The following is an 18,424-nucleotide window of genomic DNA, read 5'->3' on the forward strand; positions in this document are numbered from 1 at the left end:
GCTCTCAGTCTGGGGTGAAAAGTTTCCCAATCTCACCCCCGTACTGGTTCTCATGCTTCCCGGTCTATCTCTTTGGCCCTTGACTCCGTGCACAGCTGGGAACCCTCAGATGAAGGGTCTTAAGTGAAAAGAACACATTTTTTTTCTCTGTGTAGTTTGATCCGACTCATGTTTTCGTTGTTTTCCATTAATATATGAGTTGTGGAGGCCCCCCCCTCTCTCTTGCTCAGTCTTTCCCTCTCTCTCTCTCTTGCTTTGCCTCACCCCCTCTTTCCTTCTACCTCCTTTCCCTTTCCTTATTTTCCTCTTTCCTTCTCTCTTTCCCTCTCTCCCTCCCTCATTCTCTTACCCCCTCTCTCCCTTACTTCTTTCCCTTTTTCTCATTCTTACTCTGCCTCACTCCCTTTCCCTCTCTCCCTCCTTCTTTCCCTCACTCTCTCCTTCTTTCCCTTTCCTTCCTTTCCTCTCTTTTTCTCTTGCTTTCCCTCTCCCTCCCTTCATCATTCTCTTTGCCTCTTTCTTATTCCTTGCTTTCTTGGCAACAGTGTTCCTCAGCTTGCCTCCAGTCTGTTCCTCAACCCTTCATTTGTTGTGCATTTGCAAAACATAGTGGCTTGCACATTCTCATGCCACATAAATTACAGATACCTTCTATTACAGATAAGAAGCAGGGAAACTTCATCAGTTACAACGACACTAATTTAAATCACATTTGCAACTTTAGAAGTGCTTTAGATATTTTTTCATGCCATAATAGACCTTGAATAAGATGTACTGATGCTTGAAATGTAACGGTGTTACAGGCTCCAGTTTTTCACGTCCATGTCTGCCTACTTCAGACCTTTATTGCAGATTTTGTGTAGTGAGGAAACTGCTGTTTATTTATAAATGCTCTAATGATAAAGGAACTTGGTGTTGAAAGGTCACTAGTTCTGTCTGCATGGTCAGTTGCTTGGCAACTTGGAACATTTTATGTGGTGTTGAGCTATTTTCATATTTTCAAGTTTATAATAATTTATGTGGGAAAAAATTGACTGGAAAATTTGATTATCTGTATGAGTGTCGGTATCAGTGATGTAATTGGGACTGAATAAATAAACAATGGACTCCTCTCTCCCCTCACATTTAAACTGTAAAAACTGTAAAAAGTCAAACTGACTGAAAGCTCTGGCGTAGATTTTTGGGATTTAAAAAAATCAGGGTTAAAGCGTAAGGGTGATGTAAGTGTTGTGATAGACTGGATTAGCCACTCAGTGTAGTGATCCTTTTGCATCTTCCAAAATAGCCCCATTTAACCAACGCTTATGTTTGTTTACAACACTGGAAAAATCATCACCCTTTGGACTGATGTTTTAAAGGGGGGGGGGGGGGGGGTATAAAGTGAAGAAAAGATTAATAAATAAGTTGACAAAGAATTTACTTTTATACATTTTGTGTTTATTGGTAAATCCCTCAATGTCTAAAAAAACTAATGTCTATAACCGCTAGTACAGAGCCAGAAAGATTTTTAGAAAAATAACTTTTGCATATTTATTACAATACAAAGCAGTAAACCTCCAGCAAAGGCTTATCAGCAAACTCCATACCATATGCAGAACTGGATATTCAGCTTCTTCTGTATTTTGCAATACACATACAACCATTAATTGGTATGTAGAACAATAATATCCGTATCAATCTTTTGAATAATTTCCACAGCGCTACATTTACACAACCTTGAAAGGCACCTAGGTCAGTTCTATGGGGAAACCCTGGGGGAACTGTTGGCTGGGCGTACAGAGTGGACATTTGACCCTGTTGACCCTTAACTAACTTTGTGAGTGATTGGCAGTAATAGGAGAGTGAGGCTTTGTGAAGACAAAAATGGGCAGAGCACAGCATTGTTGTGTTTGTTGTGAACCAGTCATTTTGTTTTTTTTGCAAAGAGAAAATTGTCTTAATTGGCTCAAATAAGTTATAATATTGTAACTCCGCCCATGATTTGGTTAATGATACCTGACTCGCCTTTGACTAGCAATTGGTATCTCCAGCTGTACATTTTATCAGAAAGGCTCCTTATCAAATGTACATTTTAACTTCTAGAAAAAAAAACTTCTAATTTCAAGCTCCAGGTCTATACTGTATATATACTATAGTACAGTTTCCCTAATTCTGGTTTAGGGACCTCCAGGGGTCGATGAAAGAATCCCAAGTGTCCACATTAAAACAGAAAAAAATATTTTACCTTTATATAATAATTATTACATGGTTCCATACTTAATGTATTTGCTTGTTAAATAGCGACTGCACTGCAGTTTACATTGGATGTTGAGTAAATAAACAATTTTTGTTGGGGCCTTCAGACGGATCGTTTTAGTGGGGTCTTTGAACAAGCACGGTAACCCCCTGTGCTACCGTAAACTACAACTGGAAAGTGAATTATTTGTTCAGAGACAGCCCTAGGTGCCAGTTGAATAATACCAAAGCAAGTGAGTTGGGCAGTTGGTAAAAATGTATTAGCGGCACAAATTCTTGCAACCCCAGGACTCCATATACTCCTTCATTGGATTCCGGGTATGACAGTGATGAAACCTTCACTCTAAATCATAAGAGGAAATGTGGCTCATATTTTTTCCTTTCATTCCTGAGTTTGGCAGTTAGCTTGTTTTTAGTCAGTCCCTGAAATTCATTGTTTAGCAGCACACCCATCATTTTTACTTATTTTGGGGAGGAGAAAATGCACAATAACTTACTAGACAAATTAGGAAATGTAATTTCTTTTTCATTGTAATTTCCCCTTTCCCTGAGATATTCATAACACAAACAAACAAACATAATTTTCCTCTTCCCAGCTTGAGACATACTGTTAAAAAAATATGTCTTCATAATGAGCACCTCCATTTTGTCAAAGCACCTGTGAGTGGGTTGTGTATTTTGATTTCATTAGTGATGAGTTCACACCATTGTATGTCAATGATGACCGCAGGGCTGGATGTTTTGGTACAACACACCAAAGGGAAGAAGTCTTGTTTACTTGTGTGACTCAGTTCCCAACCTCCTCATGTTACTAAGGGTCTCTGGGTATTTCCCTTTAAAAATGGCTTTTGTTGTTCGAGTGTGAAAACCCCATTAATGTTCTGGCTGATTAGATATGGTGATGCCGTTCTTTCTTCACGTTATCTCAGACAACCCTGCCCCCCCCCCCGAATCTCCCTTTTTTGTATGCTTTCTTGCTAAACCGAGATAATCTTGAGCAGGAACGCTTGTAGCTAAAATTCCTGAGATCTGACAATGGATTAAGTCTATTCTGGTAAAAGACTTAAAAAAGCTGAGATTGGAAAGGAGTTTATTATTTTTGTTGTGCTGGTTTGACTGCATTGTTCCTCTGAGAACAGCCGTGTAGAGTGGGGACGTGCTGTGCTTGAACGGAACGTGACTGTGGCTCAGAGCTGGCTATGTACGGCTATTCCCGTAACGTTACCAAAAATATTTTTTTCTATTTAGATATTTGTCCTAAAGTACCATCATTATCCGTAATCATAGTTGTAATTGCGATCTATCACAAAAATGAAACAAAAAGAAAGTCTGTAGGAAATTCCAAAATAAAACATTGCATTCATCAAATGCATTTACTGCAAAAGCAGCATGTTGTTCCAACGATTCAATAAAAATACGTGCAGTTTAGTGATTGTTGGAGATTGACGTCTGAATTGCTCTCATTAGGATTTCCCCATGTCTCCTATTTTGCCTGCTGATGTCAACATAAATTTTGAAAAATAAGTTCTTATGTAAATTCATCCTCATGACAGTCCAGCAGCGAAGGGGAAGACGTCCACAGTGACCTGGCAGAGGCGTTTTTTTGGTGGGTTGGATTTCTTCCTACTTCTTCTTCTTCTTCTTCTTCTTTTTGTCCGACTTTTCTTTGGCGGCCATCTCCTCGGCTTTCTTCTTCTCCTTCTTCTTCTCCTCCTTGGCCTCCTTGTACTTCCACAGCGGCGGCTCCAGGTGGGCCTTGGACATCTTCCTCTTCTTCTCCTTCTTGGGCGTGGGCTCGCCGGAGCGGGTGACGCTGATCTGCGGGATGCAGCCGGCGGGGAAGACGCTGCTGCGGTGGGCCATGCCGCGGGGCATGAAGCTGCGCACGGTGCTGGAGGCCGCCGACAGCACGCTGCTGCGCCGCTCCGCGTCCGTGCAGCAGGACGCCAGCGACACCGAGGAGGCGGAGCTGACCGAGGGCGCCGCCGAGCTCACCGACCCGTTGCTGTGCCGCACCGAGCGCCCCTCCAGGTCCGTGCCCGGGTTCTGCCGCGCCAGCTCGGGCACCGCCAGGCGCCGCTTGCCCACCTCGGGGGGGCTGGTGGGGCAGAGCGGGCGGCAGCCCGTGGCCACCAGGGGGCAGTGTACGCTGGTGGTCATGCGGACCATGTGATCCAGCACGCCGTGGTCCCGGGGGTCGTGCGGGAGGGTGATGGTGAGGGCGGAGCGCAGGCGCTCCGTCAGACGCTGGCCGCGGGTCTTGGGGGCCGTGGCCTTGGCGACCAGCCCCCGCAGCTCGGGCCACTCGGCCACGTAGCTGTGGCAGAACTGCTCGGCGCGCGGCCGCAGCTGGAGCCGCCGCAGCCGGTACAGCGTGTCGTAGCGGCCCGTCTTCAGGGCCCAGTCCTTGGCCGACTTCCCCCGCGCCGTGTCCACGGCGTTCAGGTCCGCTCCTGAGGGAGAGAGGAGCCGCAGGAAGGAGAATACGCGAGTAGGCGGAAGGTAGGAGGGAGGGGAGAAGAGAAGGTGGGGGAAGAGAAAAGGCAGTATGAAGTCAGACAAGCTGGAAGAAAACTTTGTCTTTCATTTGAGGAAAAAAGGACTATGAATATGAAATTCTGCCTTCTTTCACCACCTAGTGGCCAAGTAAGTAAGTATGTAATGGGAAATCAGTGCCAGTATTGTCGTAGTTTCAAGTTTTCCCTTTCAGTACTTAGCAGAAGATTCCTAATGCACAATTTTCTGGCCAACATGAGAGCAGGTATTCATCTACTTAAAGGCCTTATAAACCTAGTAAACTGATAATGATATTTTGCTGAAATTACTATATATATTATGTTATAGGGCAATTATGTTGTTCAGTGACGCATCACCATGACTTAAGCTTTTTTCATGTCATTGTATGTTTATTGTTGTTTTCTGTTTTTTGGAAAATGTACTGTGACGCAGTCTCAGTTGTTGAAAACTGGGTGAACCATGTTAAAAGCCCTGAGTAAGGAAGACCTGCGATTAGCGACTGACCTCTCTTGGTTGCCGTAGTGATGGCTATGTTTGGAGATTTTCCAGCGGGGTATAAATAGGGCCGCTAAGTCCACACACGAGTAATCCTCAGCTCACGCAGAGAAGCGGGAGATTAGGGCCTAAATAAGACAACAGCGCAACCTCAGGTCCCTTAAACCCTCTGCCGTTTCTGCCACCGCCCTGTCCGTCAGTCACAGTTCTTGGCCGCTCACTGTGATGAATGGGGGTGTAAGTAGGCTTGAGAAGAAGGGTGTATTTCTACTGTAGCCTGTACAGTTGGCCTGTACTGTACCAGCGGTAAAGAGGTACATCATGCACCCTCACATTGCCATCTGGGGGGAAATAAGCTGGAAACATCGTCAAAATATACTGCCTATTTGTGATTTCAGCATGACCGATTATTTGCAATTCTTGACAATAACAATAACACTAATAATAATAATGATTGCAATTGCAAAAAAAAAAAAAAGTAAGCTTTTTTCTGTCCAGTCTCAGGAGGATGTGGAGGCATTTAAACTTACTCTTTTAGCAGATCGATACCTAAGCAGGATCATGTAAGCTAAGCCACATAATGGCTAAACTACTGGTCCCTGTGAGGTCGTGATCCCTTTTGACAGTGTTATCTTTGCCATATTAACGTAGTTGGTTACGTTATGTCTACCCATAACACTCAATGAAGAATTAGAACTGTGACACATCTACGGAATGTTCCACTCGAGGGCACCAATCCCGTGCCCTCTCACACCCATGAGTGCAGGGAAGGGACGGGCAGGATGTGAGTCAAACGGCCTTGGATTTTCTAAGAATGGTCTGAAAGCTGATGGTTTATTTTTAGATACAGTGCCCTCCTAAATTATTCACAGTTTTGATGACGATTTAAAAAAAAAAAAAAAAGGCTAATTGCAGCACTGAGCAATATTTTAATTCACATGCATGTGGAGAATATTCTACATTAATAATAATTCAATGGAATTATCAAAAATGAAACTTCTAGAATGATTTTGTGTTCTTTCTCCATAGTGACGCATGGAATTTGCATATGTATATGGGTTGTAAAGAATGACCTCATTTTTATCCCCCAGTGAAACAGGAGGCAATAGTGTGGTTCCATGTGAATGAGAAAAAAGCTAGAAAAGTAGCATGTAAATGCAGATCTCCTTTTTTTAGATTTTACTGAACATAAATATATTTGGGGTGTGAATAATTTTTTGCAGTACATGATTTTATACCCAACCCTCAGCCAACTGTAGATATAATATTTTTTTAATGAAGGATTCTGAGGATTGATGGATTAATCAATCAAATGGAGAGAGTCAAACTGCATTGGCCTTGTATGATTGACGGTAGGCAGGAGGAAATGGGATATCGTTTGCAGTGAGTTTCCTTGCTCCAGTGTGTCACAGCGCCTCCTCTGGTTGATTGGGTGCCTGCAGTCTGCGCATAGACCAGCCGGTGGCTGGTGCACTGCGGAGCGGTAACGAGCGGCGGGGGGCGGAGCGCGCTCTCTGGGGGGCGGTGGCTGGCGTAGGGGGCGGAGCGCGCTCTCTGGGGGCGGTGGCTGGCGTAGGGGGCGGAGCGCACTCTCTGGGGGCGGTGGCTGGCGTAGGGGGCGGAGCGCGCTCTCTGGGGGGCGGTGGCTGGCGTAGGGGGGCGAGCGCACTCTCTGGGGGGCGGTGGCTGGCGTAGGGGGCGGAGCGCGCTCTCTGGGGGCGGTGGCCGGCGTAGGGGGCGGAGCGCGCTCTCTGGGGGCGGTGGCTGGCGTACTGCAGAGCGGTAACGAGCGTAGGGGCGGAGCGCACTCTCTGGGGCGGTGGCGCGTAGGGGGGCGGAGCGCGCTCTCTGGGGGGCGGTGGCTGGCGTAGGGGGCGGAGCGCGCTCTCTGGGGGCGGGGCTGGCGTAGGGGGTGGAGCGCGCTCTCTGGGGCGGTGGCTGGCGTAGGGGCGGAGCGCGCTCTCTGGGGCGGGGGGCTGGCGTAGGGGGGGCGCGCTCTCTGGGGGGGGGGCTGGCGTAGGGGGCGGAGCGCGCTCTATGGGGGGAGGGCTGGCGTAGGGGGCGGAGCGCGTCTCTTGGGGGCGGGCTGGCGTAGGGGGGCGGAGCGCGCTCTCTGGGGCGGGGCTGGCGTAGGGGGAGAGCGCTCTCTGGGGCGGTGGCTGGCGTAGGGGGGCGGAGCGCGCTCTCTGGGGGGCGGTGGCTGGCGTAGGGGGCGGAGCGCGCTCTCTGGGGGCGGTGGCTGGCGTAGGGGGCGGAGCGCGCTCTCTGGGGGGCGGGGGCTGGCGTAGGGGGCGGAGCGCGCTCTCTGGGGGGCGGGGGCTGGCGTAGGGGGGCGGAGCGCGCTCTCTGGGGGGCGGGGGCTGGCGTAGGGGGGCGGAGCGCGCTCTCTGGGGGGCGGGGGCACTCACCGGCCATGACCAGCGAGGAGACGCAGTCGTTGCGGCCCTGCATGGCGGCCTTGATGAGCGCGGTGAAGCCGCGGGAGTCCCGCACCTCCGTGTCCACCCCGCCGTAGTAGTTCAGCAGGTAGTTCAGAATGGTGACGTAGCCTGGAGAAACGGAGAGAGAGAGGGAAAGTGAGAGAGGGAGAGAGGAGAGCGAGAGAGAAGAGTAGAGAAAGGGTCCTCAAGAGGACACAGCACAATGATCAGCAGTGTTGATGACTTGGGCATTTGTTTGGATACATGTGAAAAATTATAAAAATATTGATATTAATTCCATATTTGATTACGGTGTTAGGCTACATTGTAATAAGGCCTGTGTTCTTTATGTATGTACTCACGTAGCCTGTTGTGGGCTCAGATTTTAAGGAAGAGCTGATATATATTGTGTGAAGCTACTGTCTGTGTGTGGGGATGGGTGATGTCCCGTTCCCTCTGCCTTAAATCCGCCTGGTCGTTTGTCAGTATGCCATTAGTACAGTTCGGCGAAAAGAAAACAGTGATCTGGTAACCTGATTATTCCCCTGTTTAATTGGTAGCGTAGCGGCGGTGTATACTGACCTGCTTGCGCTGCGATCATGAGGGCGGTGTTGCCGTCGTTGTCCTGGTGATTGATGTCAATGAAGGGGCAGGGGTGGAGCCCGGCGACGATGTCCACGAAGCCCTTGTCGGCCGCCAGCATCAGCCCGTTCTGCCAGGGAAAATGCCAGAAAACAGTGCCGTGTGGGCGTCGGCCATGACATCATCCCCCACCCCCAGTGGCAGGGCTGTCACAGTCACGGGCCCGTGGCCAAGCTCTTAAAATCCCACAGTGGTCCACAGTGGCTCGGCCAGCAAAGGTGCTTGGCATGAGCATAGGCTCAGCCCTGTAGCCAAATTATTCACATTTTTGGTATTATATATCCATGACCAGGAGATGTGCCTCTTCTCCATTCTGTGCTAGCTCTCTCCTGAAGTACTCTGCTGACAGCAGGGTATTATTACTAGAGGTTTATTTCTTCAGGGTAGAACCCCTTGAGATGTACCATCTCGTTTTAGAGGGGGTCCTGACGGTCATTCTCCTAGATTCAGTCCAACGCACTTTGCCAGTAAGGACAGTAAAGGCATGCAGTTCAGTCAAACCACTTCTCAGATTCAATTCAATTAAACTTTAGCAACGACAAAGACCAAGAAACGGGAAATAGCATGGCCTGCTTGGTTTATAGAGCAATTTAGGAATAAAGCTATTAAGTAAAATAATAATTTCCTAATTGTGTTTCTAATATTTGGGGCATATTGTATGTAGAAAAGTATTTTATGTAATAGCGAAGAGGGAGGTGTACAAGTTGTTCAGAGAAAAAGTTCTTTCAGCTGTTAACAGGAGAACATCAGTGCTCCCGGTGAGCTGGCGCGGGTACCGCAGTATCCTGAGAAATGGAGAGACTGCAGAAATGAAGGGCAGCGGGGTAAAACAGAGAGACACGTGCCACTCACCCTGCCATTGACGTCCTGCTCCATGACCTCCTCCTGGGTCACGCCCCTCTCCAGCAGTCGCCTCAGGGTCTGGATGTCATTCTGGGCGCAGGCCTCCAGCAGCGTGTTGGCGTTCCCCGACCTCCGCTCGCGCTCGTAGACGGGGAGGACCGAGTCGTCGGAGAGTAAGCTCCCCGACTCCGATTCTCCTGCCAGAAACAGCTCTGATTCGTCCTCGTCAGGCCCCGCCCCCAGGTGGGGGTCCTCCTCCTGCTCGTGTGCCATTCCGCGCCACTACCCCTCCCCCCTCCCCCCTTAGATCACGCACGGCTCAGGGGCCCCGCCACTTCCTGCATCCCCGATGACCCCTGAGGGAAGAGAGGAGTGAAGGGTCCAAGTTCAGGTCACTGTTCCAAGGCACCATTCTCACACATCCAGATTGAAATAAAGGCAGTTCAGATGGTGCAATAACGAAAATGCACCATGAATGGCTTTTACAGTCGCTGACAAGCAGCACTAAGTTCCCCTTTGCCTTTTATTTGAAGACATAGACCTCCTGTTCATCCTTCCTTGTCACATGATTACCGCAGCCAGAGAGACCGTAAGTCATGCCCATTGCACTTCCCCTATTGCTGTACATTCACACAATTTTGCAGAAAGAGACTGAGCTCAGAAAACATTTCTACAAATATCCTTCTCATCTGATAAGAATATCAACATTCTTAGCCCATGTGAAAAAATGCAGCACACTTTTGAGTATGATTATTTAAACTAATTATACTTTAATTATGCTAAATGACAAAATCCAAATATTTCAGCCATGCTTTAGCATGTTACTTTCCCATGAGAAAATATGCACAAATTTAATTTCATACCAAATGCACAAATTCATCCAAAACTGAGAAATCTACCAACAATACAAAAACCTAGAGCCTGAAGGATGTAATGCCCTGCTTACAATATGCTAAAGGTTAGACAAATTTCATCCAATGCCCTAATGAACTCCACTCTTTTTAATATTAATTTTATATCTACGTTGGCATTCCCGCTCTTGGTGACTTATTGGTGGTCATTATCTTTATGATTGCAAAGTCAATCATGTATGTGTGTGTTGGTCCTTGTACTTGCCAGTTGAGCAATGCAGTAAGTCAAACGTTGACATTCCTATCTTTTAAGCTTCATCTTAACATGGTTTAGGCGGATATTTCCAGTATTCCCCTGCTTCACACTCCCACAGGAACATGGGGGCACGGGGGTGTGTACTGGCTCTGGAAGATGCAGGAGCTGAAGATGGCTGAGGTCGAGGCCTGGCAGAGCAAACCTAGAAGGTCATGGATTTGATTCCCGGGTGGAGCTCTGAACTTGTTTCCATAACCAGAGCGGCGATTTCTCAGCTGTGAGATTACTCGCTGCCAGCTTCACCAGCTAAGCCCCTGTGCATCACACAGTTCAGCTGGGGGAACACAGAGAATGCCTGCTGAAGGATCAGATCCTCTCTGACTCTCTCATTGCTACTCAGCAAAAGTAGAGCCCCAAATAACCTGAATCGACCAATGACCTTGAGGAGGGCTCTGTCATCATTCCGGAAATGTGTATTCAGTTAAAATGTTCCCATTAGGTGCTGCAGAATTGCTGTAGATTCAAATACCACTGAAATTTGGGGAAAGAGGCACAAAAAGAGCATAGCAAAAAACTTAACGCTTGCAAATTTATCTTAGCATTTTTAACTTGGTGTGTAGCCTAGGAAAATCATTAAAAAGAAAGAGAAATGTCTGCACCCGCCCCCTCCCCCCAAAAAAAAAAAAAACATTGTTTCAAATAAAAAACCATTTATAGGAGTGTGGGGGTTTCTTATTTATATTAAGGACAAAATAATTTTTGATGGTGAGATCTGGAAATGTCTATGCCCATCTAATCTAGTTTTTTCTGCCTACCATAGAGCAATGGATTTCAGACTTGGTCTGAGAACACACTGTCTGCTTGTTTTAGTCACAGCCACTGATGTTGAACGCATGTTTAAATTCTAAAGTTAATTTATACCTCAGTTTATTCCAACATAATGCTGACTTTGCTTACTGCAGTTGAACTCTTCATTTTTCACAAATAGTTTAGTTTCAGTGAGCAGGTGACAACATTTGCGGAAATTTGATCTGTCAGTCGATAATTGAGTTATAATTGCGTTGATTCAAGACTGAACTCTTTCTAAAGGAATCGTTTGTCAAACGGCACATTACAGTAAATGAAAGCATTAGTTGCTCTGTCTGATTAGGAGTTCTGGAATATTTATTCATCGTGGCACACACAGCTATTTCTGACATAACGTGACCTCAAGAGGGTAAGTCGTCCTTTAGCTGACATTAAGTCTAATCAAGAACAATTAACAACTCCTTACTGTTCAGAAACTTCAGTTCTTGGAGGAATGAAAACCAGCATGCGCAGTGGCCCCTGGTTTGAGTTTGAAAACTGCTACTGTGTAATGTGTCCTACATTGCATCAGGCTTGATCTTCAGCACCTCGAGGGGTTTCTGCATGTGTCTGGGATGAGTCCAGTTGAGTGGAAAAGGTATGTCATAGTGTCAGTACGAAATATGATTGTAATTTCCACACAGAAAATATTTTGAATGCGTCAAATGGTGCTTCCTGGGAAGACTGGACTGGAATGTGTTAGGCCGCCTTGACAGTAAACAACCTCAACGTGAACAACAGCTGTGTACCATTTCCTGACCTTGAGAAAACAATGTTTCCTCACAGGAGTATTCTTAAATAGTGCCTAATTAAAGAGAACAGCCACCAAGCCACTGGTATCAAGGGGAAAATGTTCACACGTGTAAAACCTAAAATGAACACTTCACAAAAATGTCTTTCCCGTGTTAACAAGGAGCAGACTGGCCAGTCACCTATTGTAATTGTCAGGACAAATGGGGAAAGTCACTCACTTGCTTGAACTCTGGTTTGCTTTTTTTTCAAATGAAAACACCAAAAGTGGAGTCTTTGTCAGGGCACAGTATTTGTTTTTCTGTGCGAAAAGATTTTTTCTTATTCAAATAGTAGGAAAGGGATGTCAATAGCCCAAACAATTACACGTGACAAGGGAATACATTCCATAATGAAACCACAGAATGTTGTGGTTCTCCAGCATGGAAAAATCCTATCATGGCACTCATGTGGAAAGAAGTGAATTGAGAAATGTCTTCAGTTTAAATGCTAAGTTCACATGTAATCATTCCACTTTCAAATCTGTTTCCTCATTCAGTATTCACTAGCCATTCACCCATATCAAAATCAACAGCAACTGCAGAATAATCCATTTTAAACTCCAAAAGACCTCACCAAGGAGTGTATACACAATATCAATTCCAGATTGAATTGTCCAGTTATGCAGCTCATTCAGAACACATTTATGAACGGCCTCTTTATCTCTTGCAGCTTTGGTAGCCTCACCTGGATCGTTCTTCAATATACATTTTTTTATTTAACCTGTATTTAACTAGGCAGGTCAATTAAGAACAAATTCTTATTTGGAATTATGGCCTGGCAGTCAATGATGATTTGCAATGATGGCATTATCAGTATGACACTCCTATGTGAGATGAGTTTCGCCAGATTTCAGAACTTTGCCAATAAACAAGTGAGTCAGCTACTTCTAATGAAACATGGCCTCATGTAGCTGGAGGCGGCGCCGCGGCGATTCAATCCAGCTCGTAAAATTACGTAAATGCCGGTTTAACGTTGACAGGACCAATCAGATATCAGGAAAGTAATTTCACATTTGGTATAGTAGGTTATAGTTGATTTAAACTCTTTTCTCAGAAGTAAAAAAAAAAGTGCCGCGGTTTTATTACCGTAAATTGAACCCGTGCATGACTCAATACCGCTGCATTGGGTGCAGTAGCGTGTGTGCTTTTTAACTGCAATATGCCCAAGGCTTTGATGCAACATGCATCTATTATGAAAAAACCTCCCGTCGAACAAATCACTTCCCGTGTGCTCCGTGGTGCGTGAAAGGGGTACATTCTTCACGCCCGATGGAGCATCAGCGTTTACTCCTACGCCCCAGCCCAGCGTCTGTCTGGACGCATCAGCTCGTCGTATTGATGCGACTACGTTTGGATATCTTGAGGGCTGCAAGTGCAGAACTCTGGCCGCTCATTCGGGTTGGAGCGGTCTGCCCGCCAGGTCTGGCAAAGTCCATGCCCAAACGTGAGAGTGGTGCAGGTCTGTGATCTTTCACAGGTTCAACTGACGGCAGGTAAGCTGAGACGGTCTCAAAGCTAATCCGCGGGAGGAGAGCGGATATCGCTCCTGTGTGCAACGTGCTACTTGCGCTACTGTTGCTACTATTACTGTAAGCTAAGCTGAAATAGCTAACTAAGCTAAAAGCCCATTCAAACAAGCCATGCTCTACACAGGCCTAAGAATAGCAGCAGAGGGCTTTGCTAGGAGGCGACCAGGCGAAAGAGGTTCTTCATAGTTTTATTTATTTGTTTAAAAATTTAAAAAAAAAAGATGAACCAAAATTACATTTGCAGAGAACAAGAAAATCACGTGTAGAACTGTGAAAGATCCATCTCTTTTATTTTTAAATAATGTTGTTATTTCAATTAAATGTTGAATTTATTTAGAGAAAGTGAAGCTGAGTGGAGTTCTAGTTTGCAGGATTTCTAGGCCAGTTTCTCTTGTACTCCCGGAGCCAATCCAAGGGATGATGATGTCACCTGCTGACGCGGGTCCTACAGTTGTGAGGGCAGTATTAGTTCCTTTATCTTTTTAAGGAGTTAGCGCTGCAGTTGTGAGGTTACAAGTTACACAGAAGTAACATGTGAAAAACATGACAGAGCACCACAGGAAGTATCAGTGAAGAAAGCTTCAAGTTATTCTGCAATAGCAAAAATAAGGAAGAAAAAAGAAGAAATTGTTGGTGCTGCAGTAGTCAGCTTAAATGAGTCACACAATCTCACATAGAGAGATAAAGCACCTGCTGTGTCACCCCAGGAGGTACGTGGGGTGAATGAATCACTGGAACCCCCTGACCCGACTGCAGCCTACCCTGCCCCTCTGGTCAGGCCAAGCCATCTCAATGGCACCAACTAATCATGAGATGGAAAGACAGAATGCGGTGGCATCCAGACGTGGCCCTCCGGAAAGCCGCGGGCTGTGGCGCGCAGTCTTTACAGAGGCCATTTAGGCGCAAACAAAACAAAAACAAACCGAAAGAATCACAGCCATGTTCCAATGGGCGAACAGTTAGAGCCTCGCGATTAAGGAAAGCGTGCCGAACGAGTTGTGTTGCAGTCCTTATAGGGCAACTGGCTCTCTTGTCATACGTCCTTATAGGGCAACTGGCTCTCTTGTCATACGTGAATCCCTGTGTGGTCTGGGGTTTGAACCGGCCAAGGCACCTTCTGTATTGATTCCCTTTTCTGTCTGTTACCCTCTCTGGTTTCCACCTTTCTGACTAAATCTTTAAAAAATACAAAAGGAAGGCAGGCTATATTGCTGTCCTTCTTTTTTAAAAAGACTACACTACAAAAAGTCTCTATACACAAGTATTTTAGTCTTATAATGACACTTAAAATATTAGCTTGTTTTAAGTTATTTTGTGCTTGAAAAGTGAAATTGTTTTACCCCATTGGCAAATATAGAAACTGTCTCATCTGATTGGCAATCTTTTTGTCTTATTTAGCAAAACAGTAACAAATAAGATTTAAAGTCCAAATATAAGACTAAAATACTTGTAAAGACTGATTTATTTATTTTTTTTTGTGGCATGAAACATGGAGCACTGCTTCCTTATGTACAACAGAAGGAATATTTTCTCCTTTGACATTCATCAGCTCCTATACATGCACATACGTGACAGTTCAGCCATGTAAGCCTAAATCTGTAGCGCAGGCACAGACGCACAGTCAGACACAGATGGAAGAATAGTCTACAGGTCTACTCCAAAACTTGCTGACATGAAATTACTGGCATGATATTAATGCTGATTGGCTGTTTCTATTCCAAGCTTAATGTGTGCTTATTTCAGCAGTAATACTCAGTATGTGTATGGGATTGGGTTACTCTAGTAGAATGCACAAATGACAGTTGGTGTTTGCAGAAGTTTGGAATAAGATAAGGTAATATTGTGCATGTGTGTGTGTGTGTGTGTGTGTGTGTGTGCCTGTGTGCTTGGGTGTGCATGCATCCCAATGGCCCTGCTGAATAACACAAGGCAGCCGTGAACATGCTTTAAATAACATACGCACATTTTTGAAAACATCATATTTTCATTGTTTCCCATGACGTGAAACGGCTGAAGAAAATTGCTCAATCAAATGCAGAAAAAACAAACTTGCCCACACAAGCCGAACTGGATGGCTGAAGGAGAAAAAAATCCCAAAGCATTCTGTTCTTGTACTCAATGCCTTGCTCTCTGTTAGGGCGAACAGTTACCAACGGTCCCCACACTGTCCACTGCATTATAACGGTCTGAGATATCAGGCAGAAAAAGAATTGCTATTTTGCTCCAAGGACTTGCTATATTTAGTAGTCTTACCCAGTCACATACTGTGCTACTTTGCCTTTTTATACACTGACAGGAACGGACAGAGCATGAGCAGCTTAGAGGAAGGGAAGGATAGAAGGGGTTGGGGGTTGGAAGGAGGGGGGTGGGAATATGAAAACGGACTCTTTAAACAGAGACCACGCTGTTCGGTCCCGGGGGTCCCGCGGGTTTACATTCCACTGCAGGACCGTGTCCCCTGTACGTAGCGGGACATGGCCACCAGGATGGAGCTTCCGTATACCGCGCGGCGCACCACGTCTGCAGCGTAGCCACGCTCTTTAGCGACAGAGATTCACCTGCTGCGAAAACCTTTCCGCTCAGCATGTGCTAAAGTCTGCACTCTTTCTGAGCCCCCAGTATTCCTTCTCTCTGTCAGAAAGGAGTTCCTCTTTATACGCAGCAAGAGCTTTTTGACATTTCTGTTTCAACCTGTGCAGTATTTGCTCAACAATATCCTTCCCCAAATATCCATCAGTAAGGAGTATCTCTGACTTTGAGCTCAGTATTTAGTAGCTTAGCTAGCTTAGCAGGTTCTGTTTTTCAGTGGCTACTTGCCCAGCTTACTTTGCAGGATTTTATGCTGCTGGAAATTATCTGAAGCAGCTGAGATCAAGTGCTTCAAGTCATCAAGTGATTTTGCTTAAGTGGCTGTGCTCCCTACCTGGGAATTGAACCTGCAACCTCCTGGTTACTAACATCTCTGCTCCTTATCCACCACACCAGTGCCTTCTAGAACAGTGGGTAAACCTCTAAACAACTCATCTTTACCTGTCTCTACCCCATCAATCAATACCTACCTCCGCCCCAAGTGTTCTGTGGCAACAACCCATCCCTTCCCTCCCCCTTCAAATTAAACACCTAAACCCTCCACCAGTTCTAATTTACCAGCGATGGGTTCTTTAATTCCTTCCAAATCAAACTGGTGTATCTATGCCTGCAACTTCCTTCTGATTACAGCATGTCACCATCAACTCATCTTTGTTGCATTGTGTAGGCTGTGCATCAGCAGTGACCTCTGCAGACTGTTCCACTTACTAGGGCGAGAATCCGGCAGGTCCACCCTGGCACCCCTGGCGCTCCTCTCCAGAAAACGTTTGATCTCTCTTCCCACCCGTATGCGCGTGTGTGCGCACGATTGGCTGCGTGTGTGTGAGCGGGCAAACTTCCTCTTTCCGTTGGGCTGGGGCTCATCTACAGCATCCTCCTCGCGGTGACTCCACTATGCTGCTCTTCTCGTTGAGCGCGGGGAAAAGACAAGACTCAGATTGACGTTGCAGGGCACTCTCTTTCTTTCTTTCTCTCACTTTCTCTCTCTTTTTCTCTCTCTCTGTCTCAGGCTCGTGTCCTCCTCCTCCTCCTGCACTTTGCGGGTCCTCGCGCTGTCCAGCTGCTGAAGAATGCCGCCGTGTCTTCACGTACGCGGTCCCATACGTCAGGCAGCATGGCCTCCCTCATCCTCATTACAGGAGATTTGCGGAGCGGATTAAGAGGCAGGAACCGAAGGAGGCTTCCACTTCATTCAAACCACCATATGTTCTCCTGAGTTCTCTCTCTCTCTCTCTCTCTCTGTCGCTCACCCTCTTTCTCTCTCTCTCTACCATCCTCTCCCCGTTCTCCCTCTGCACCATCAGAACGTTTAGTAATTACGTAAAGACACAGAGAGGCGTATGATTTAATCACTGTCAGTAACTCAAGTTGTTTCGCAGCTAGATTTGGTCATGGAGAAGGCAGAGAGCAACGCCTGTGTTTAGACATTGTTGTTTTAATCCCACCCTCTTTTTTAAGGAAATCTTTTTATAGAAACAACAAAACTTCCTGCCGCTGAATCCCTGCATCTAAACTGCGAGAGAAGACTCCAACTCGCAGGAGAAGGAAAATCGGGAGTCCAAACTGACTGGCGTGCGTTAACACACAGGCTCTGGTAGTTGCAGCTGTGTGCGCTGTGATACTGTGCCTCAGAGGGACCCGCTGACATGTTTGTTAGCTTCGGCGGTGCAAAGCACATGGGAATCCGTGATGGGAACGGGGAGCGGCGAGACTCGATGCACACGCTAATGGTGAAGAGAGAGGATAGGATCACTGCAGGAGAGCAGGCATCGAAGGCCCTCTCAGGCCGTTTTCTATGACAAAATGAACCACACGGCGTGAACCACATGGTCATCATTTACCATATGGGTTCACTTGAAGCTGAAAAGTGATTTAATATGAAAATAATAAGCCCTTGTATGCTTGAATAATAAAACAGTGGGAAAACGGTATACCCAGCCAATAGCCCGTGCCAGTGTGTATCCCCAGAGTTTTCTTTTCTTGTTTCCAGGTTCCCACAGTGAAAAGCAGTGGCAATCGATGATAAAGATGGATGTTATGACCGAGCTCGCATATGAGGAAATATGAACAAACACAAAATTATGCCAGTTCCCTAAAAAGGCCTCTTTTGTTTTGGAACTCACTTTCAACGCTCTATCGCCCGATGAGGGGAGTAATTCCACAGGAAGTGGGAGAACCTAAACACTTTTTTTTTTACCACAAATTATGTTATAGCTATGTAGGATCAAACTTGTGGCTTGTTTTTAACAACGTCAAACATTCACAGGATTTTACTCAAAAGAACAACACGTATTGGAATGAAAAAGCTCTGGGAAAACAAAAGCAGCAGCGGTAGTTGCTGTTTAACTCTAGGGAGGGTCAGCTTCCTGAATTCTTCCTGCTGTGAAACTTTGGGAAGGGTGGATGTGCT

The 18,424-nt window shown here is 46.1% G+C and overlaps 1 protein-coding gene and 1 long non-coding RNA gene across 2 annotated transcripts; one reads left to right on the forward strand and one right to left on the reverse strand.

The window, feature by feature from the left end:
• Positions 1-1,415: 1,415 nt before the first annotated feature.
• On the reverse strand, positions 1,416-17,027 carry ankrd33aa (ankyrin repeat domain 33Aa). The gene is made up of 5 exons (XM_064299029.1): positions 16,723-17,027; positions 9,162-9,508; positions 8,250-8,379; positions 7,656-7,796; positions 1,416-4,688 (listed from the first exon to the last, which is right to left on the reverse strand). The coding sequence occupies exons 2-5, from the start codon at positions 9,423-9,425 to the stop codon at positions 3,859-3,861; spliced, it is 1,365 nt and encodes a 454-aa protein (XP_064155099.1). The 5' UTR covers positions 9,426-9,508; positions 16,723-17,027; the 3' UTR covers positions 1,416-3,858.
• LOC135234425 (uncharacterized) lies at positions 12,917-18,092 on the forward strand. Its single transcript, XR_010324106.1, has 3 exons — positions 12,917-13,389; positions 17,024-17,177; positions 17,473-18,092. It is a non-coding gene; the product is annotated as an uncharacterized LOC135234425 (long non-coding RNA).
• Positions 18,093-18,424: the final 332 nt, after the last annotated feature.

The sequence above is a fragment of the Anguilla rostrata genome, chromosome 11 (genome assembly GCF_018555375.3).
Source record: "Anguilla rostrata isolate EN2019 chromosome 11, ASM1855537v3, whole genome shotgun sequence".
Classification (NCBI taxonomy): Eukaryota; Metazoa; Chordata; class Actinopteri; order Anguilliformes; family Anguillidae; genus Anguilla; species Anguilla rostrata.